Raw genomic sequence first — 22664 nt, forward strand, 5'->3', positions numbered from 1 at the left:
CCCAATATATTCCATCAACCAGAAGGGTCTAGCAGACATATTGGTATATTGCTTTTGTTAGACGGCCATTGAGACAAAAAGTTACAACTGAAAATGTGTCAAATGCTTGTTTTGTCCTACTCATTTTCAATATTTCTTTATTTCAACAGTAACTTTCCTTGTGAAAACCTTGAAGGATTTACACATATGATCTCTTGTTGAATTCAGAATTTTGTCTACTTTTCAGAAAGCTTTTTCTGGATCACCCAGGGGTTTCACACTGGTTTCCGCCTTAAACTATAAGTAGGTTGAGAACACAAAAAATATGGAAAAGAGGCTATCTCTTAGAAAAATCCCAAGACTTAGTTACTTAATTAGTTTTGTTTTATTCAGCTCTGCATGTTCCTGAAAGCTGGGAAGATGGTGACTTTGGTACAGCAAACCATTAGTGGATGTAATTTTTAGGGAAAACAGAAACTTTTATCTGGAGCATATTTTCCCTACTTTGTTCAATAAGCTCAAAGTCGTTCTAGATTTTGCCTTTTTCTTGGACTCCACAAACCTGACACAGGGGGGTGGGTAGGAATTAGCTTAGTAGCAAAATGGTTAAAAGCGACCCTGCTCTGTGCAGGCAGCCAATTAAGGCCGTCATTACAACATTGGCGGTAAAAGCTGCTTACCGCCGTGCAGAAGACCGCCAACACACCTCCGCGGCCGCGGAAATCCGCCACAGCTATTATGACCCACATCTCAGAATCCACCAAAAGTCACACACCCACACAAGTCTGCCACACCAAAGGTCTGTGATAAACTGGCGAAAACAAAACCTCCACCGTCACACCAATAGAAATACGCCCACACTATCACGACACACGAATCCACGCAGCGGTCTTTCATCCGCGGTATTCCATTGGCGGTACACACCGCCGCGCTCAAAATACACACACTCTTACAAAAGACAGCCACATTGGACAATTCGAAATATACACACACCTGATACACATACACACACCACTCCCACACACCCATTACAATATAAAACACACACCCACATCACCCACAAACCCCCACGACAAAAAATTCCGAAAGAAGGCCAGAGAGACACCACCAGCAAGAGCAACATCATCCACAGGCACACAACACCATCACCCACACAGCTTTCACGCACCTCACACAACACACCACTACATATCACCACACACATCACCACACACATCACCTACACCACCCCATAGCACGGCAAAGACACCCCAGATTCTCGGAGGAGGAGCTCAGGGTCATGGTGGAGGAAATCGTCCGGGTAGAGCCACAGCTATTCGGATCACAGGTGCAGCACACCTCCATAGCTAGGAAGATGGAGCTATGGCGAAGAATAGTGGACAGGGTCACCGCAGTGGGACAGCACCCAAGAAAACGGGAGAACATCAGGAAGAGGTGGAACGACCTACGGGGGAAGGTGCGTTACGTGGTCTCAAGACACCACCTGGCGGTTCAGCGGACTGGCGGCGGACCCCCACAACTAACAACATGGGAGGAGCAGGTCTTGGCGATTCTGCATCCTGAGGGCCTCGCAGGAGTAGGTGGAGGAATGGACTCTGGTAAGTGAAACCTTTAACTACCATATACCCCACCCTACCTGCATGCTAACACATACCCCCACCCTACCCCTCAGCACCCCAACTCCTCACATATGTCCCAACATCACAAACCACACATCCCAACACCAAGCCCTGCATGCAACAACAAAGCATGGACACCCATCACCAAAGCATGCCCACTGCACATACCCATACATCCCCCTAAACCATCATCACACAAGCTACCACACAGGAATGCTAGCACTGGGGTACACGGTCACCCACCCATTGCACACCATTACACACACAGATTTAATAAACATCCTTTTATACCCCTGCAGGACCCCTACCCAACGTCACTGGACAGGAGGGTCCACACCACCAACAGAAGAGGCCCACAGTGATGACAGCAACTCTGTCCAACTGGATCTAGATGACCAGCCCGGACCATCGGGGACCTTTGGACAGTCGGTTCCCCTCACACAGGCACAGGCCACCACAGACCTTCCCCCCTCTGGAAACACCAGCACAGCACCCACCCAGCAGGCCCATACCTCCGTCCCCAGGACACGTCAATCAGCAGTGTGTCCACCACTACAGGGAACCCAGGATAACCCACCACCCCAACAACAACAGGGACCTGGGGGCAGTGGCAGTGGGCACACGGTCCAGGGGATGGAGGCCCAGGAACACAGGGGAACTGGGAGGGCTGCTGTGCGACAGGGGGCGGACAGGCCAAGGGAACCCACTCTCCACGAGGCCCTCTCCGCCATCATGGGAGCCTACCACCACTCCCAGAAGACGATGGCAACGGTACTGGTCAAGTTTCAGGAGACCCAGCGCATGCAGGAGGAACTGTATATGGGCTTCAGGGAGGAACTCAGAAGCATCAACTCCACCCTGGGCACCATCGTAGGGGTGCTGAAGGAACTACTCAACACCAGGAGGGACACTGTGGCACTACAAGGGGCCCCTGACATTAGCATGGACGATGAACTGCCCACCACCTCTGACGGGCGCTAGTGGACAGGACGCCCTGCCACAGGACCACCACACCAGCACCCCACCCCCTGCAGACAGAGATCCACCCCGCAAACGGTCCCTGAGATCCAGGACAAAGACAGAGCACGATGCCAAGACCCCCACCAAGAAATGAGACCACCCTGATTGTCATCCTACTGTCCCACTTTGTCACCCTGTCCATAATTAAACTGCCCCAGCTCCACTTCCTATGCCCATATGGGCAATGCACCTGTGAGACTAATAGACTGGACTCTGCCATGGACACTCCTCCGCCATCACCCCTCACCATTTCACTACCCCCACCAATATTGAGCATTTAAATAAACACACCTAAAGCACAAAACGATCTGGAGTCCGTCTGTGATTTCGAAATAGTGTATTAGCAATTGCAGTGCTAAAATGTTTTTTAAATAGTAATGTCAACATACCTATGTCACACAGCTCTAGTCCATGAGGAATCTAAGCAGATGTCACACAGTGGGACCCACATCTGTGAAATCGTAAGGGAAAGTGACAACTCAGTGACCATACACTGGGTGAAAACGACAGACAGGAGAGAGATAGTAGTGTCAAAGTACATGTAGTAGGCAGGTTTGGATTCCTACCTGTGTCTCACTGGAAATATTGCAGGATCACTGAATCCCTGTTGTGCATGTCTTCTTCCTCCTCTTCCTCCTCATCACTGTCCACAGGCTCCACAGCTGCCACAACACCGCCATCTGGACCATCCTCCTGCAGAAAAGGCACCTGGCGTCGCAAAGCCAAGTTGTGAAGCATACAGCAGGCCACAATGATCTGGCACACCTTCTTTGGTGATTAGAATAGGGATCCACCTGTCAGGAGGCCAAAGGTCCGCTCGATCACCCTCCTAGTTAACTCATGGGCCTCATTGTAGCTTTCCTCTGCCCTGGTATTCCTCACTGGGGTCAGTAGCCATGACAGGTTGGGGTAACCAGAGTCACCTGCAAATGGCGAGGGACAACTGTTAGACACACACTAACCTGTAGGGATAACCCCAGACCCAGACAACCATTCCCAATGCCTTGCTTCCAGGTGCTCACCTAATAGCCACACACTGTGCCTCTGGAGTTGCCCCATCACATAAGGGATGCTGCTATTCCGCAGGATGTAGGCATCATGCACTGAGCCAGTGAACATGGCATTCACATGGGAGATGTACTGGTCTGCCAAACATACCATCTGTACATTCATAGAATGATAACTCTTCCGGGTTCTATACACCTGTTCACTCCTGTGGGGGGGGGGGGGGAAACCAAAGCCACATGGGTCCCATCAATGGCACCTATGATGTTGGGGATATGTCCCTGGGCATAGAAATCACCTTTCACTGTAGGCAAATCCTCCACCTGAGGGAAAACGATGTAGCTCCGCATTTGTTTCAGAAGGGCAGACAACACTCTGGCAATACGTTGGAAAACATAGGCTGGGACATCCCTGATGCCATGGCCACAGTTGTTTGAAAAGAGCCACTTGCAAAGAAATGGAGCACTGACAGCACCTGCACTTGAGGGGGGATTCCTGTGGGATGGCGGATTGCTGACATCAGGTCTGGCTCCAACTGGGTACACAGTTCCTGGATTGTGGCACGGTCAAGCATGTAGGTGATTATAAAATGTCGCTCCTCCATTGTCGACAGGTCCACCAATGGTCGGTACACCGGAGGATGCCGCCATCTCCTCACATGTCCCAGCGGACGGTGCCTATGAAGGACATCAGCGAGCACAGAGTCAACCAACTCAGAGGTACGTACCCACAGTTTACACAGAACACCATCCATACACAAAAGGTGGCCTGTCTAGCCTAGGTATGTGTGACGCAGTCGAAAATGAAGCCATGTGGGCCCCTGAAATGGCGGCTGTCTGACCTCTAAAGTGGGACAATGGGATGTGAGGTAACTGCGCTGGCGTTGTACACCGTCGCAGTAGGCGGGCGAAGACCGCAGCGCAATGCTGCATTGGTTAACATTGTACCCTATGGGTCCCAGGAGCCAATGACGATGTACGCCGGCGGTGACGGTACGCACCGCCGCAGACGTGACCGCCATTTTCAATCTGTTCCATCACTCGATACCTGATCTTCGACAGGAGAGGACCTACACTGCAAGTGCTGCTGTGACCTCGGTCTGGAAGAGACAATGGCTCGTGCGTCTGGGGAAAGGGCCCATGCCTTCACATCGGAGGAGTTGGAGAAACTCGTGGACGGGGTCCTCCCCCAGTACAACCTACTCTACAGTCCTCCAGACAAACAGGTAAGTACACAGGGAGCATGTTGTATGGGCTATGTCTGTGTGGAGAGGGCTGGATGTAAGAAGGAAGGGGGCAGAGTGCTGCGTGCATGAAAGACGGTGAATGCATGTGCCACATGGCAAGGGTAGGGATGGGGGCCAATCACTTTGATGGTGCAGTTGGTAATGACTTCTCTTTTTCCCCTGTACATTTCATATAGGTCAGCGCCCACCAGAAGAAAGATATTTGGCGTGCCATCGCCAAGGACTTCCGGATCCTGGGGGTCTACCACAGACGGAGCACCCACTGCCAGAAAAGATGGGAGGACATTCGCCACTGGAGCAAGAAGACGGCGGAGGCTCAGCTGGGGATGGCCTCCCAACATGGGAGGGGTGCCCGTCGCACCGTGACCCCCCTGATGTTCAGGATCCTGGCGGTGGCCTACCCGGAGTTGGATGGGCACTTGAGGGCATCACAGCAGCCACAAGGGGGTGAGTACACTCTCATTCTGCTGACTTTGCGTGCAGTGGAGGTGTCTGGGTGGGGGAGGAGGGCTGTGGGTTTCCCTAGGCCAGGGCGAGTTCCGTAGGCAAGGCCTCTCCGTAAGGCAGGCCATGTGGCACCCCACCCCACCTCTGTACAGTGCCAAGTACAGCCAGCTATTCATGCCCCTGTGTCATCTATGTGTGCAGATGTCGTCCATAGCCTTGTAGGCCATTTCCCAGGAATTGAACAGTGGAGCCCAAGAGCACGGCGTAGTGCAGGGGGCTTCTGTGTCTGTCGTGTCTGCCAACGGTAGCGGTAATCCATGCACTCAACATGTCTTTCTTCTGTGGTCCCCCCCTTTTTGTGGTCTCCCTGTTCTTGTGTGCGTTAGCATCATCAGGCGGAGGGGCAGTGGCACCGGAATACGAGGGAGCTGCATCCCACATGGCCCTGGAGGGCGAGACTACGGACTCGGAAATCACGAGTGTGACGGAGGGCGAGGGGAGCTCCACGGCGGGGACAGGAGCTGACACCAGCGACACAGACTCGTCCTCTGATGGGAGCTCCCTTGGGGTGGCGGCAACATCTGTGCCCCCCACATCTACAGGTACAACCACCACCCCCCCTACCAGCACTGCCCTCCCAGCAGCCCCTCAGCCTTCGCCTGTGCCTGCTCACCCAGGAGGGTGGGCATCACCTTCGCCCCAGGCACCTCAGGCCCTGCCCCACTCACCCCTGCTGCCCTCAGTGAGGAGGCCATTGACCTCCTCAGGTCCCTCACTGTTGGGCAGTCTACCAGCCATCCAGGGTGTAGAAAGGCAGTTGCAACTAACAAATGCATTCCTGGAGGGCATTCATTCTGGTCAGGCGGCCCTTCACCGAGCTTTTCAGACACTGGCCTCAGCACTGATGGCAGCCATTGTCCCAGTCTCTAGCCTCCCCCTTCCAACTTCCTCCACCCAGACCCAATCCCCTGTACCTCTGCCTATCCCAAGCACACCATCAGACCAGCCTGCACACACCTCAACACACAAGGGAAGCTCAGGCAAACATAAGCACCACACATCCCACAGGCACTCAAGCAAGCAACACACACATGCAGACACACCAACATCCACTGCCTCCACTGTGTCCCCCTCCTCTTCGTCTCCCTCCTCCCTCCCAGTCTCGTCTACACTCACACCTGGCATGCACTACCTCTACAGTCACTACGTCCCTCACCAGCACACCCACCGGCACACCCCGCTCTCGTGCAGTCACCACCCCCACTACCATTCACACGTCCCCTGTGTCCTCTCCCAGTGTGTCTGTGACACCCCCTACCAAGATACACAAACGCAGGCACACACCCACCCTACAGCCATCCACCTCACGACAGCCTCCAGCTCATGCACCTGCACCCAAAGTCACCAAACGTACACCTCCTACTACCACCACCTCTTCCTCCACTCCCAAACCCCCTCCAGCTACCCGTCCCAGTGTGTCCAAAAAACTTTTCCTGTCCACCCTTGACCTTTTTCCCACATCTCCCCCACCCCGTCCATCTCATAGGTCTCGAAGTTGCACCTCAGCCACAACATCTCCGGGACCAGTGGTGCCTGTAGTCACCGGTATGTGGAGTGCACCGGCCACCAGGACAGCCAGTGTGGCACAGAGCCACAGCACAGTGTGAAGCATCAGAAGTTGGCCAGTGCCCGGCGGGAGAGGGGGAAGACTTCAACCACCAAAGCCGCTCCCAGGGGTCCCGTTGGGAGTGTGGGGTCAGCTGCGACACCTTCCAAGGTGGGGAAGGGCCACAAGAAACCGGGCAAGTCTGACAAGAGCAGCACAGTGGAGAAGACCGCCATCATCCCCGCTGCCCAGGAGGCCACCGCCAGCCCCAGCCCAGCTGCCCAGGAGGCCACCGCCAGCCCCAGCCCAGCTGCCCAGGAGGCCACCGCCAGCCCCAGCCCAGCTGCCCAGGAGGCCACCGCCAGCACCAGCCCCGCTGGGCCATGAAGGACCCACCGCCAGCACCAGCCCCGCTGGGCCATGAAGGACCGCCAGCACCAGCCCCGCTGGGCCATGAAGGACCACCAGCACCAGCCCCGCTGGGCCATGAAGGACCACCAGCACCAGCCCCGCTGGGCCATGAAGGACCGCCAGCACAAGCCCCGCTGGGCCATGAAGGACCGGCAGCTCAAGCACCGCTGAACAGGGCACCGCCATCTCAAGCACCGCTAGCCCATGAGCGGCGGCACTGACGCAACTGGGTCCTTCACGGGGTGAGTGATGCACTCTGGGCACCAGTCCCCCTCCAGAACCAGTGGAGACTGTCATCCACTACCTCTGTCCTTAACAGGATGAAGCACTCTGGGCACCAGTCCCCCTCCAGAACCAGTGGGGACTGTCATCCACTACCTCTGTCCTTAACAGGACGAAGCACTCTGGGCACCAGTCACCCTTCAGAACCAGTGGAAAGATCCATCCACTACCTCTGTCCTTCACAGGATGAAGCACTCTGGGCACCAGTCCCCCTCCAGAACCAGTGGAGACTGTCGTCCACTACCTCTGTCCTTCGCAGGATGAAGCACTCTGGGCACCAGTCCCCCTCCAGAACCAGTGGAGACTGTCATCCACTACCTCTGTCCTTAGCAGGATGAAGCACTCTGGGCACCAGTCCCCCTCCAGAACCAGTGGAGAGATCCATCCACTACCTCTGTCCTTCACAGGATGAAGCACTCTGGGCACCAGTCCCCCTCCAGCACCAGTGGAGACTGTCATCCACTTGAGAGACTGTGGCTTTGCACTCCCCAGGATTGAACAGTGGGCAACCCACCCACTGTAGAGACTTGAGAGACTGTGGCTTTGCACTACCAAGGATTGAACAGTGGGCAAGCCACCCACTTGTGAGACTTGAGAGATTGTGGCTTTGCACTCCCCAGGATTGAACAGTGGGCAACCCACCCACTTGTGAGAATTGAGAGACTGTGGCTTTGCACTCCCCAGAATTGAACAGTGGGCAAGCCACCCACTTGTGAGACTTGAGAGATTGTGGCTTTGCACTCCCCAGGATTGAACAGTGGGCAAGCCACCCACTTGTGAGACTTGAGAGACTGTGGCTTTGCACTCCCCAGGATTGAACAGTGGGCATGTGGCCCCCTCGTGGATTTGGCGTTGTGCACTCAAGCGGCTAAGGTGCCCCCCCCTTTCACTCCCCCTGAAGTGCCTGTTTTCTTGCTGTCTGATGCCCCTGCAGTGTTCTCTACGTCATGGTCGGGGATCTTGTGTGGGCCTCGCCCATACCGTGTGGTCCCAGTGTTCCACTGACTTTCTTTGTGCAGTACCTGGACTACTATGCCTGGTATTTATTTTGTACATGGTGTATATATTTATTTCTGCCTACTTGTTTTTAATATATTCCGATGGTTACACTCATTTTCTTTGGTCTTTGCATTCTTCCGGGGGGGTTTTGGGGGGTGTAACTGTGATGTATTGATATGCATTAGTGTGTGTGTTGTGGTGGGTGAAGGTGTTGCGTGTGTGTGTCCCTGTTTTTTGCCTCCCCCCTCCCCTGTGTCGTAGGTGCTGTACTCACCATGGTCTTCGCCGCCGGCGTTAGTGCTCCTGGTAGAGGGGCAGGAAGACTATCGCAGGGAGAATTTGGAGTACCGGTTCCTCGTGGAGTGTGTAGAGGTGAGCGTTTTCCCTTCGAAATTCCTGTTTCCGCCGTGTTTTTATCCGTGGTGAATCCGCCCCGGAAAAGGTGGCGGATTGGCCAGTCATAATAGTGTGGGCGGTACATTGTCTCCCGCCTGTCTGTTGGCGGTGACCGCCACGCTGTTTGTTTGTACCGCCGTGGCGGTCTGAGTGTTAAAGTGGCTATCTTTGTTGGCGGTTTCCGCCACAGTTGTAATTGCAATTTTTTTACCGCCGCTTTAACACCGTCCGCCAGGGTTGTAATGACCACCTAAGTCTTTTAAAATGAGGAGCTGGAATTAGTGATCAAGCAGCTTGGTTCTCAATAGTCTAAAGTCTGTTGATATTGTGTTTAAAAGGACCAGGATCTAATGAGTTGCTATAATTAACCCCGGATCCAAAGGAGGCTGCAAAAGTTGTTATCCTACTTAAGAGATGAAGCATTAGCTTTAGAATACAAAGGTGAAAGTAAAGAACACATTGTTTTTTTGCTAGGGGAGGATCAGTGGTCAAACCAATTGGAAAATATGTTAGCATATTAGTATTTTAAATGGTTCACCACATTCCAGGTGGGTCATCCTTGGAAACAATCACGTGACCACACATTCATGGGGGACTGCTTCAGTAAACCTTTCTGGAATTAGAAAACAATTTCAAGTGCTACGAAGTTGTCCTCATGTGAAAGCGCACTCCCAACAGGTTAATATAAACGGGAAGAAAAAGCAAAGCCAGCAACTCACAGTGAATTCTTTAAGCAGTTTCATTATTCCAGGCCTCAAGTTATAAAATCATCTCTGGACACGTGTTTCAAGGTCAATCCTTTCTTCAGCAGAGAAAAATATAAAAGTGTTTCACCCTCGTAGGTGCAGCCAGTGCTGGAGGTGTTCCAGGCATCTCTTTCTTTCTTTCTGAAAAGACCGGCATGGCTTCAGCTTGTCTAATTACAGGCACCTGATTAGTCTTTTTAAATACTAGTCCACCACAGTGGGTTTTAGGGTGGGTATGGGATTTAGGGTGGTAAGGGTATTTTTAGGTTTTAGGGTGGGTGCAGGTTTCGAGTGGTAAGGGCATTTTTAGGTTGGGTATGGGTTTTGGGGTGGTAAGGGCATTTTAGGTTTTAGGGTGGGTATATGTTTTGGAGTGGTAAAGGTATTTTTAGGTTTTACGGTGGGTCTGGGATTTAGGGTGGTAAGGAAATTTTTAGGTTGGGTATCGGTTTTGGGATGGAAAAGGCATTTTTTAGGTTGGGTAAGGGATTTAGGGTGGATATGGGATTTAGGGTGGTAAGGGTATTTGAGAGTTTAGGTTGGGTATGGGTTTTGGGGTGGTAAGGGCATTTTTGGTTTTTAGAGTGGGTATGGGTTTTGGAGTGGAAAGGGTATTTTTAGATTTTGGGGTGGGCATGGACATTGGGGTGCTAAGGGGATTTTCATGTTTTTGGTTGGGTATGGGTTTTTGGATGGAAAGGGCATTTTTTTAGGTTTTACGGTGGGGTAAGGGTTTCGGGGTGGAAAGGGCATTTTAGGTTTTGGGGTGGGTGTGGGTTTAGGAGTGGTAAGGGCATTTTTAGGTTTTAGGGTGGGTATGGGTTTCAGGATGGAAAGGGCATTTTTAGGTTTTGGGGTGGGTAATGGGTTGTGGTGAGGGCATTTTTAGGATTTAGGGTGGGTATGGGTTTTGGAGTGGTAAAGGCATTTTTAGGTGTAGGGTGGGTATGGGTTTTGAGGTGGTAATGGCATGTTTAGGTTATAGGGTGGGTATGAGAATTAGGGTGGTAAGGGTATTTTTAAGTTTCAGTGTGGATATGGATTTTGTTGTGGAAATGGCATTTTTAGGTTTTAGGGTGATAAGGGCATTTTTTAGGTTTTATAGTGGGTATAGGATTTAAGGTGACAAGGGTATTTTTAGGGTTTAGGTTGGGTTTTGAGATAGTAAGGACATTTTTATGTTTTAGGGTTGGTATGGGATTTAGGGAGGTAAGGGCATTATTTGTGTATAGTGTGGGTATAGGTTTCGGGGTGTTAAGGACTTTGGGCCTGATTATGACTGCGGCGGGCGGCAGTCGCCGCCCGCCATGCGGTTCCCGCCAAATGACCGCACCGCGGTCACAAGACCGCGGCGGCCATTCTGGCTTTCCCGCTGTGCTGGTGGGCGACCGCCAAAAGGCCGCCCGCCAGCACAGCGGGAAAGACCCAGCAACGATGAAGCCGGCTCCGAATGGAGCCGGCGGAGTTGCTGGAGTGCGACGGGTGCAGTAGCACCCGGCCCGAATTTCAGTGTCTGCTAGACAGACACTGAAATTCTTTTTGGGGCCCTCTTACGGGGGCCCCTGCAGTGCCCATGCCATTGCCATGGGCACTGCAGGGGCCCCCAGGGGCCCCGCGGCACCCCCTACCGCCATCCTGTTCCTGGCGGGAGACCCGCCAGGAACAGGATGGCGGTAGGGGGTGTCAGAATCCCCATGGCGGCAGAGCGCGCTCCGCCACCATGGAGGATTCTCACGGGCAGCGGAAAGTCGGCGGTACACCGCCGACTTTCCGTTTCTGGCCGCGGCTGAACCGCCGCGGTCAGAATGCCCAGCGGTGCACCGCCAGCCTGTTGGCGGTGCTACCGCGGTCATTCACCCTGGCGGTTTTTACCGCCAGGGTTAGAATGACCCCCTTTATATTTTAGGTTGTGTTAGAAATGGGGTCTTTGATTGACAGTCAGGTTACCACCTGTTCAAGCAAGGACCCTCACTCTAGTCAGGGTAAAAGAGAATCACCCTCAGTTAACCCCTGCTTACCTCCTTGGTAGCTTGGCACGAGCAGTAGGCTTAACTTCAGAGTGCTAGGTGTAAAGTATTTGTACCAACACACAGAGTAACTTAATGAAAACACTACAAAATGACACAATAGGTTTAGAAAAATAGGAAATATTTATTTAAAACAAAACAAGACTAAAACGACAAAAATCCACAATACACAAGTCAAGTTACCATTTAAAAAGCAAAAAGAGTCTTCATGTAGTTTTAAACACACACTAACACTGTTAGCGTGAAAATGCACATTCGGTGCGTCAAAAATAACCCCACACGGGTGAGTGCGCGTCAAAAAAGGCATGCGATGCGTCAATTTCACTCACAAGTGAGACCTTGCGTCGTTACTCCTTTCGTCGGGTCCGGCGCGTCGTTTCTTCTCTCAGCAGGAGAGCGATGCGTCGCTCCGGTCAGCACTCTCGGGTCCAGGCAGGCCTTGCGTTATTTTACAAGCCTAGTGGTACTTGCGTTGGAAATCCAGCCGCACGATGATCCGAAAACCACGCAGCACAGGTTGCAATCTCCCAGCCTCTGTCAGCGATGCTGCGTGTTGTTTCTCCAGCTCTGTGCATCGATTATTCGGTCGTGTTGCAAGCGCACATAGATTTTCAGCCGCGAAGCAGACAGCACGTTGATTTTTGAGCCGCAGATCGGAGTCACGTCGATCTTTTCCCTGCACAGCGTTCTGTGCGTGGATTTCTTCCTCTTAGGCTGCCAGCTTCTCCTTTCAGAGTCTCAGGAACTGGATCGGGCACCACATGGCAGAGTAGGAGTCTCTCCAGAGACTCCAGGTGCTGGCAGAGAGAAGTCTTTGCTGTCCCTGAGACTTCAAACAACAGGAGAGAAGCTCTAAATCAAGCCCTTGGAGATTTCACAAGATGGAAGGCACACAAAGTCCAGTCTTTGCCCTCTTACTCTGGCAGAAGCAGCAACTGCAGGATAGCTCTACAAATCACAGTCACGGGAAGGGCAGCTCTTCTTTTCAGCTCTTCTCCAGGCAGAGGTTCCTCTTGGTTTCCAGAAGTGTTCTAAAGTCTGTGGTTTTGGGAGCCCTTCTTATACCCAATTTCTCCTTTCAAGTAGGCCTACTTCAAAGCAAAGTTTCTCTTGAATGTGAAATCCTGCCTTGCCCAGGCCAGGCCCCCGACACTCACCAGGGGGTTGGAGACTGCATTGTGTGAGGACAGGCACAGCCCTTTCAGGTGTGAGTGACCACTCCTCCCCTCCCTTCTAGCACAGATGGCTCATCAGGAAATGCAGACTACACACCAGCTCCCTTTGTGTCACTGTCTAGAGTGAGGTGTAACCAGCCCAACTGTCAAACTGACCCAGACAGGGAATCCACAAGCAGGCAGTCACAAAAATGGTATAAGCAATAAAAGGTTCACTTTCTAAAAGTGGCATTTTAAAACACCCAATCTTAAAATCAACTTTACTAAAATATGTATTTTTAAATTGTGAGCTCAGAGGCCGCAAACTCCACATGTCCATCCGCTCCCAAAGGGAATCTACACTTTAATCAGATTTAAAGGTAGTCCCCATGTTAACCTATGAGCGGGACAGGCCTCGCAACAGTGAAAAACGAATTTAGCAATATTTCATTGTCAGGACATATAAAACCCATTACTATGGGGGTGATTCTAACTTCGGCGGGCGGCGGAGGCCGCCAGCCAAAGTTCCCCCACCAAAATACCGCTCCGCGGTCGAAAGACCGCTGAGGGTATTTTGGGATTTGCCCTGGGCTGGCGGGCAGCCGCCAAAAGGCCGCCCGCCAGCCCAGGGCAAATCAACCTTCCCACGAGGACGCCGGCTCAGAATTGAGCCGGCGGAGTGGGAAAGTGCGACGGGTGCTGTTGCACCCGTCGCGTATTTCAGTGTCTGCATAGCAGACACTGAAATACTTTGTGGGGCCCCCAGGGGCCCCGCCGCCCCCCCTACTGCCATCCTGTTCCTGGCGGGAGACCCGCCAGGAACAGGATGGCGGTAGGGGGTGTCAGAATCCCCATGGTGGCGGAGCGCGCTCCGCCGCCATGGAGGATTCTGCAGGGCAGCGGGAAACCGGCGGGAGACCGCCGGTTGCATGACCCCCTATGTGTCCTACCTTAACCCAACACTGCACCCTGCCCTTGGGGCTACCTAGGGCCTACCTTAAGGGTGTCTGACATGTAGGAAAAGGGAAGGTTTAGGCCTGGCAAGTGGGTGCACTTGCCAAGTCGAATTTACAGTTAAAACTGCACATACTGATACTGCAATGAAAGGTCTGAGACATGATTACAGAGCTACTTATGTGGGTGGCTGCAGGCCCACTAGTAGCATTGGATTCACAGGCCCTGGCACCTCTAGTGCACTTTACTAGGGACTTACTAATAAATCAAATATGCCAATCATGGATAAGCCAATTACATACACATTTTGCAAAGGAGCACTTGCACTTTAGCAGTGATAAAGCGCCCAGAGTAACAAAAACAGCAAAATCAGAGTCCAGCACACATCAGCAACTTGGGAAACAGAGGCAAAAAGTTAAGGGTGACCACGCCAAGAATGAAAAGTCTAACAGGTTGGGTATGGGTTGTGGGATGGAAAGGGAATTATTTTAGGTTTTACGGTGGGTATGGGATTTAGGGGGGTAAAGGTATTTTGAGAGTTTAGGTCGGGTATGGGTTTTGGGGTGGAAAGGGCATTTTAGGTTTTGGGGTGGGTGTGGGTTTTGGGTTGGTAAGGGCATTTTTTGGTTTTAGGGTGGTGTGGGTTTTGGGGTGAAAGGGCATTTTGTCAGGTTTTATAGTGGGTATGGGATTTAAAGTGGCAAGGGTATTTTTAGGGTTTAGGTTGGGTTTTGAGTGGTAAGAGCATTGTTTAAGTTTTAGGGTGGGCATGGGTTTTGGGGCAGAGAGGACATTTTTCAGGTTTTAGGGTGGGTATGGGTTTTGATGCAGTGAGGACATTTTATAGGTTTTATGGTGGGTATAGATTTTGGGGTGATTATATATATATATATATACACACACATACATACACACACACACACATATATATACACACACACACACACACACACATATATATACAGACACACACACACACACACATATATACACACACACATACAGTAGGAAGTTGGCTCTGTATATACTATCTCAAAGTGAAAGATAGTGAGCATAGAGTCCTACGGTTCCCCTTAGAGGTTGATAGTGGCAAAATTAGATAATACTAATGCTCTATTCTGTGGTAGTGTGGTTGAGCAATAGGCTTATCAGAGGGTAGTGTTAAGCATTTGTTGTACACACACAGGCAACAAATGAGGAACACACACTCAAAGACTTAACTCCAGGCCAATAGTTTTTATATAGAAAAACATATTTTCTTAATTTATTCTAGAACCACAAGATTCACGATTTGAGGAAAGTACATAAAATGCAAGATACTTCACACAGTTAAGTAAAGAACTTTGATTTAAAATAGTAGTACACACAGTTTAGGTTAAAATGGCAATAAGCTATTTTAAAAAGTGGACACAGTACAAAAATCAACAGCTCCTGGGGAGGTACGTTTGGTTAAGTTTCTCAGGTAAGTAAAGCACTTACACAGTCAGTCTCCTGGGCATGGGCAGCCCACTGTTGGGGGTTCAAGGCAACCCAAAAGCCACTGCACCAGCAACACAGGGACGGTCAGGTGCAGAGGTCAAAGGAGGGCCCAAAACACATAGGCGCCTATGAAGAACAGGGGTACTCTGGTCCTAGTCTGCTTACAGGTAAGTACCTGCGTACTCGGGGAGCATACCAGGGGGGGTTTGTAGAGCACTTGGGGGAGACACACACAATCCCACAAAACACACCCTCAGCGGCACAGAGGCGGTTGGGTGCAGTGGACAAAGTAGTCTTCGTGTTTGCCACTGAAAGCAATGGAGGGACCCGAGGGTCACTTAGGCGACATAGGCAGGGCACAGGGGGGTCTTCTCGGGCCAGTCACTGACTGGGCTAGGATGATGACCGCCTGCTGGTCACTCCTGCACTGGTAGGTGGTTTCTCTCGGTCCTGGGGACTGCGGTGCAGTGCTTGGTCCAGGCTTCGGGTTCCTTGTTACCAGGCAGTTGCAGCGGTCAGTGGGAGCCTCTGGATACTCTCTGCAGGTGTCGCTGTGGGGGTTCAGGGGGGTCGACTCAGGGTACCCACGTCATCGTAGTCACCTGGGAGCCCTCTCTGCATTGTTGGTTCTCCTGAACTCGAGCCGGGGGCATTGGGTGCAGAGAGTGAAGGCTCACCCTTCCAGCGGGAAGAGAGAGTTCTTTGAAAGTTGTTTCTTTGTTGCAAAGTTGTTAGGTTTTGAACTTTGCCGCTGTTCTCAGGAGTTTCTTGGTCCTTTGGGTTCACGGCAGTCTTCTGAGTCCTCAGAGGTTGCTGGTCCCTGTCAGATGCATTGCTGTGCAGGTTCTTTGAGTCTGGAGACAGGCCGGTAGGGCTGGGGCCAAATCAGTTGTCGTCTCTGTCGTATCTGCGCAGCTTTCAGGTCAGCAGTCTTTCTTCTTGTTGTAGGTTGCAGGAATCTGATTTCCTAGGTTCAGCGTGGCCCCTAAATACTAAATTTAGGGGTGTGTTTAGGTCAGGGGGCAGTAGCCAATGGCTACTGTCCTTGAGGGTGGCTACACCCTCTTTGTGCTTCCTCCCAGAGGGGAGAGGTGCACATCCCCATTCTTATTGGGGGAATCCTCCAAACTCAAGATGGAGGATTTCCAACGGCAGGGGTCACCTCAGCTCAGGGCACCTCAGGGGCTGTCCTGACTGGTGGGTGACTCCTCCTTGTTTTTCTCATTATCTCCTCCAGCCTTGCCGCCAGAAGTGGGGGCAGTGGCCGGAGGGGCGGGCATCTCCACTAGCTGGGATGCCCTGGGATGCTGTAACAAAAGGCATGAGCCTTTGAGGCTCACCTCCAGGTGTTAAAGTTCCTGCAGGGGGAGGTGAGAAGCACCTGTGCTGAGAAGTTGGATACCAAACTTCCCAGATTTCAGTGTAGCCATTATGGAACTGTGGAGTTCGTAATTGACAGAATCCCAGACCATATACTCTTTATGGCTACCCTTCACTTACAATGTTGCGATTTTGAACAGGAGGTCGAGGACATTTGAGCAGAGCGCCGACACGTGTTTCGCCCCCTATGGCAGGTCTGCCTGAGGCGTTTTCAAGGCTAACAGATAGTCTTAGGAAAAAATCCATTGTTATGAGATACATATTAGCGGGTCAGTATATTCAATCAGTCTGGAAATATATAAGGTATTGTGTATCAACAGGTGGTTTTCCGGGCTACAGCCCAGAAAACCACCCGTCAAGTCACGATACCTGATATATTTCCAGACTGATGGATTTTTTCTGATGACTATCTGTTAGCCTTGAAAAAGCCCCAGGCAGACCTACCATATGGGCGAAACACGTGTCAGCTCTCTGCTAAAATGTCCACGACCTCCTGTTCAAAATAGCATCAATAAACTACTTTGAACTTAACACCTTGACTCTACGTGATAATTCTATACTTTATATTACCATACGCTACAAGTTTGGAATCTTACAATTGGGTACAATGTGGATTTTTCAACTTCTTCCAATTTCAAGTCTTTACCAACCATGCCTTCACAACAAAATTTTTGTGGTAAAGGCATGCATAGTAAAGGCACTTTCATGGTAAAAACATTTGTTGCAAGTGCATTAGTTGTAATTACAGATGCATTGTAATTACCACATTGTAAAGTCAATTGTAGTAATTGAATTTGTGGTTCCGTCATACAACCTATGTGAACATGATACAGCAGATTTTGTTGAGGTCATTCAAAGTTGCCTTTTGAAAGAAAGTAGGAGACAGTGAATAGGTACTTTTAGTTACCAGTGCTTGGTAATGTGTGAAAAGCCAAAATAAATTGTTACAGTATTTGTAAGTGAAATTAGACATCTGTAGCTGGAAAAGAGAAGGGTCCTATTGATACATCTGAAAAGAATCACTTTACCACTTCACACATAAAGCTAGAAACAAACTGCGAACAACCAAGAAAACACAGAAATGTACAACCTCAAAGCATATATTGCCATTGTGCTAACTAGAAGAAGAGGGAATTCTCAATCATTCTAAATTTTATGGACGGTTTTCAATCCCCACCTTTAAAGGAGGTGCAGCAGGTTCACATGGTTCCATTTGCTGCTGTAATCTGTGTTCCTAGTGGGACACCAGTTTAATTCCCAACAAAGCAAACCCAGACTCTCACCCTTCATAAGTCTGTGCAAAAATATGGGTGCTTAATTCAATTACATATATAGTTCATGTAGACAATATGGGAATTAGAAAATTTCTTATTTGTAGAACTCTAAAGCCACAAGAATTAGCAGAGCTGTTTTAATTATCATTAATTATTATTAATCCTATTACTATTGTTACTACTAAAAGCGGTATAATGAAGACCTTTTGTCAGTGGCCCATTGAATTACAATCATTGGGAGTACAGATAATCATTTAAGAAATCATTGTTAAGCATGACGGCTGACAGCTGGTTCCCAGAAGAAAGTTGGCTACATTTTCTAGACCAGACAGTACTAGAATTGGACCGTTAATCAGCCAATAAGTTCTCCCTCTTCCTCTTAGCAATCTTGATAAAAGGGCAACTGGTTACTTCAGAGGCAAACATACTCTACATTTAAGATCACACTGACTCTGGATTGTTTTCCACAGAGTTTCACCTTAGATTTGTGCTGCTTTGTCCTGGAAGGAACATGTGCATCTAGTGGCTCTTGAAAAAAAATAGTTTGGGGAAACATTTTAAAAGAAAACAGGTTAAGATAAAGAAATAAAACAATTGATTGATCTGTAAACCCCTAAAATGTAATTTAATTGTGTAAGACTTGGATTATTAATTGCGGTGGGTCACTTCCCACTTCAAGAAATAATCACAACCCTTGTCAGGGTAAATCCTCAAAGTCACTAAATTAACTTGATCTCAATCCCCTAGCAGCTAGGGCACTGAGCAGACAGGCTTAATGGAAGGCAATGTATAAATTAGTTATGTAATACTATGCAATAATAAAGTTCAAATGCAAAACTATTACAAAAATGAATTAGAAAAAGAGAGCACATTTTAATAAACATAATGATACAAAAAATGACAAAACATCAATAAAGGGAACCAGAGACATGAATCTTTAAAGATATATATAGAAATAGCACCAAAAAGCACAAAGATCCAATGATAGCCAATGATTGCTTAAGAACGGGACATAGAGGCAACTTGAGGCTGACAATGATAAGTGTGCGTTGGATCCACCAACCAAATACATCCTGGTCAAAGATCTTACCTTCTGACTTAGTCCTTTAAGTCCCAATCGGTCATAAAAGTACACCTCTAAACCTCCTAAGTACTTCAGGGGAGGCAACTTAGAGAATGACATGGTGTGAGGAAATGGCCAATAGATGGGTCCACTTAACAGCCAGTTGCCACTGGTCAGTTGGGCAGCTGCAGGAAAGGCCTCTTGTGGCTTAATGTATCCCTGTAGCTTGAAAAGGAGGTTAGCCTTATGACCCTTGGAGTCACCATCTTTCTCCTGGGTACAAGAGGGAGCAGGTGCTGTCATTCGGGGCTCCTCTCAGGTCACAGGCAGCAGGCCCAATCCTTCTCAGGATCAGCAGTGTTTTTAAGTCAGTAAATGGAGTTGACACATTTAAGCTGCCACTAGCTAGAAGGTGGAATGGCATGTGGCCACTCCCTAACCAATGGAGTAAACGTTCCTGGGACAAACTCTACCAACTTTGGACACTGTCAAGATGGTGAAAGTCTTAAGCCACACTAAACCTTGGCTCGGAGGGTTGAGGGTGTGTGTTGGTAGTACTATGGTATTCATTGTGTCCTCCCACATCCAACAACAAACTCTAATTTGAAGCAGCCAATGTACCTCCTATAAATCACGTGCCAGAAGTCTGATAAGATAAAAGCAGAGTTTCCCAGAAACCGAGAGTGGACACATTAGAATTGTCTTGGTATTTTATTCTTCACCCATTAACTGTGCCCCAAGGGTTATATGTAAATCCCAGAGACAGACGTCTGGCAGGACAAAAGCTGGATTTTCCACCAACCTAACAGGCGATACACCAGAAGTGTCCTAGCATCCAGTTCTCTACCTTTTAAGTGTACCCCAAGTTTTGAACTATGAACCCAGCATGCCTGTCAAACAGATTTTGACACTGTAATGTCAAAAAGGAGGCTCACAGCCCCGACTCTTCAGTTGAGCTCAGAGTCATTCAAGCCCATTTTGGTCAACCTATCCATCACAGTGACCTTTTGTTTAGATTCTGGGAGGAATTTCAAACCTATTCAAAGGCTAATCACTTGTTGGGACCTGACAGAGGATTATGCTAATTATTCTTCTGACAGTTCAGACAGATAAAGGGTAACATTCTAAAAGTCCCTTTTCCTTAATAATTATCAAAAAATGACTTCACTATTGAATTAGATTTTAATAACCATTAACACTTTTATAAATAGTTGTTTTATTATTTTTCTAGTCATTCCCAATTCTGAGATACAGTATTAAGATTTTAATTTGTATTCTAGTTTTCCACATAGCACAGCTAAGCCCGCCACAGTGACATATTGGGTGCTAGTCACTATAAGGACATACTACCATTAACTTTCATTAACTTTCTACAAGTCCTACTTGTAAATACTATGCTTTTTTGGCTACAAGGTCTACAATGTTTTTTTCATATATTTGAGGGGACATTTTCAAAATTGTTTCTTTTGACATGTCAAATAGCAGTTTTTACAATGCTCCAATAAGTCTACACTAGTAGACGTGAAGCCATATTTGTATTTTTCACTGTAACTGTATTGAATGGAACAATAGATGCTGCAGTCAACTAGTGGCATTTAACTTACAGGCCCTGGGTACACATTGTACCATATATTAGAAATGTACAGATAGGTTAAATATGCCACTAAGAAGTACACCAATTTCTGGTTCAAAGGAGGAGGAGCACAGGCACTTTACCAGTTGTTAGCAGACAAAGTGCACAGAGTTCTAAAGCCAACCAAAATGTATGGTCCAGCAAATGGAAAATAATTCCAGGGTGACCATCCAGAAAAAGGCGGATTTCTTTCACAATGCATTCTCCTCTCCTAAAAGCAGCCGTGTGAATTATTTCAGTGTCAATCTAAGACCTTTCAGAGACTGCCCACACCACCTGTCTGTATTGAGCTCAGTATCAATAAATCAAATTAGTTTTTTGTCACTAACTACTTCAGTATTTGCTTCCAATAAATCTTTTCTCAGATTTTACATTGTGGGATTTAGCACTGCTACTCACCTGCTGCACTTGATGCGTTGGCCATGGACGCAGTCCATAAAGTGGGGCTGGGTGCACCACTTGGGCTGTGAAGAGGACTTAACGAACTGTTGAGAGCATTCATCAGCGAGTTAGGAGCTGTAGACGTGTTCACTGATAGAGAAGTAGGACTCAAGAGGCCTATAAAATAAAACAAGGCAGCATGTTAATTTCGCATTTACCAAAACCACACTTTCATGGACCACTCTACCTATAAGGTTAACATCCTGTTGCTTGAGAAGATTTTCTAAACCACATGTTACAGGAATACACAACTACTGTTTGTTGCCTGCACACAACAATGCTTTACATTGTGAGGACTCCTTCGTAATAATACATTTTACTGTGCTAGTGTGACTTTCTGCAATAAAACAAACTTTTGGGAGTTTGTGCTTGATTATCTGGATGCTTAGTTTGATTTGTCTGTTGAGTGGGTGGTTTATGTCATGTATAGTGGGCAAATACCATTAAAAAGACATCTCATAAAACCTGAAAGACCTTTAAAAGTAAGAAACCGTTTGGAAATATGTATATACAGGCCTGTGTAATCCTTATTTACAAATAGGGCATTGCCCTATATTTGTGTTTGTATTCGGTAATCATATTCATGCAGTGGTGCGATTAAACCAAACCTAAATTTCTGTAAACTATGTCAACTAACCAGAGTGGAGTAGCGCAGAGTGGAGTGGCGTAGACTTGAGTGGTTTTGAGTGCAGAGTAGAGTTGAGTGGCAAAGAGTGCAGTGGTGCAGAGTAAGGTAGCATAGAGTAGAGTATTGTGCCACAAAGTACAGTGGTGCAGAGTAAGGTAGCATAGAGTAGAGTATTGTGCCACAAAGTGCAGTGGTGTAGAGTGGAGTAGGGCAGAGTGGAGCAGTATGGAGAGTTTAGTGGCAGAGAGTCCAGTGTTGCAGAATAGAGTGTCCAGTGCAGTGGTGCAGAGTAGAGTGGCACAGAGCAGTGGCACAGAGTACTGTAATGCAGAATAGAGTGCAGCGGCAAGTACAGTGACAGAGTGCAGTTGTGCAGAGTGTAGTGGTTAAGAGTAGAGTGCAGTGGCATAGAGTAGATTGTTTCGGAGTAGAGTGAAGTGACGTAGAGTGGAGGGGTGCAGGGTAGAGTGCAGTTGTGTAATGTGGCATAGTGTGTAGTAGAGTAAAGTGGTGCAGAGTGCATTGACACAAAGTGCAGTGGTGCATAGTAGATTGGCATACAGTGGATTGGTGTAGAGTACAGGGGAATGGAGCTCAGTGTTACAGAGAAAAGTCTGTTAGTGTAGAGTATATTAGCATATGGTGCAGTGGCATAGAGTGCAGTCTTGTAGAGTGGCGTAGAGTACTGTGGCAAAGAGTGTAGCTGTGTATCGCAGATTGGTGTGGCCTAGACTGGAGTGGTGTAGAGTGCACTGGCAAAGAGTGCACTGGCAAAGAGTAGCTGAACCAGCCAAGGAACTGCTATGACGCCATTACTTTACAGATTGTATGTCCTATATGCATTTGTTCCCTCAATCAGGAATTGTGGTTCTTTT

At 48.9% G+C, this 22664-nt stretch overlaps 1 protein-coding gene across 2 annotated transcripts in view; it reads right to left on the reverse strand.

The window, feature by feature from the left end:
• BICC1 (BicC family RNA binding protein 1) overlaps nt 1–22664 on the reverse strand; it is an 821381-nt gene that overhangs the window by 94775 nt on the left and 703942 nt on the right. For both annotated transcript variants that reach the window (XM_069240970.1, XM_069240969.1), the window contains one exon: nt 21120–21278. In XM_069240970.1, coding sequence (XP_069097071.1) covers nt 21120–21278 — 159 coding nt within the window. The remainder of the gene's footprint in view (nt 1–21119; nt 21279–22664) is intronic.

This window comes from Pleurodeles waltl, chromosome 6 (assembly GCF_031143425.1).
Source record: "Pleurodeles waltl isolate 20211129_DDA chromosome 6, aPleWal1.hap1.20221129, whole genome shotgun sequence".
NCBI lineage: Eukaryota > Metazoa > Chordata > Amphibia > Caudata > Salamandridae > Pleurodeles > Pleurodeles waltl.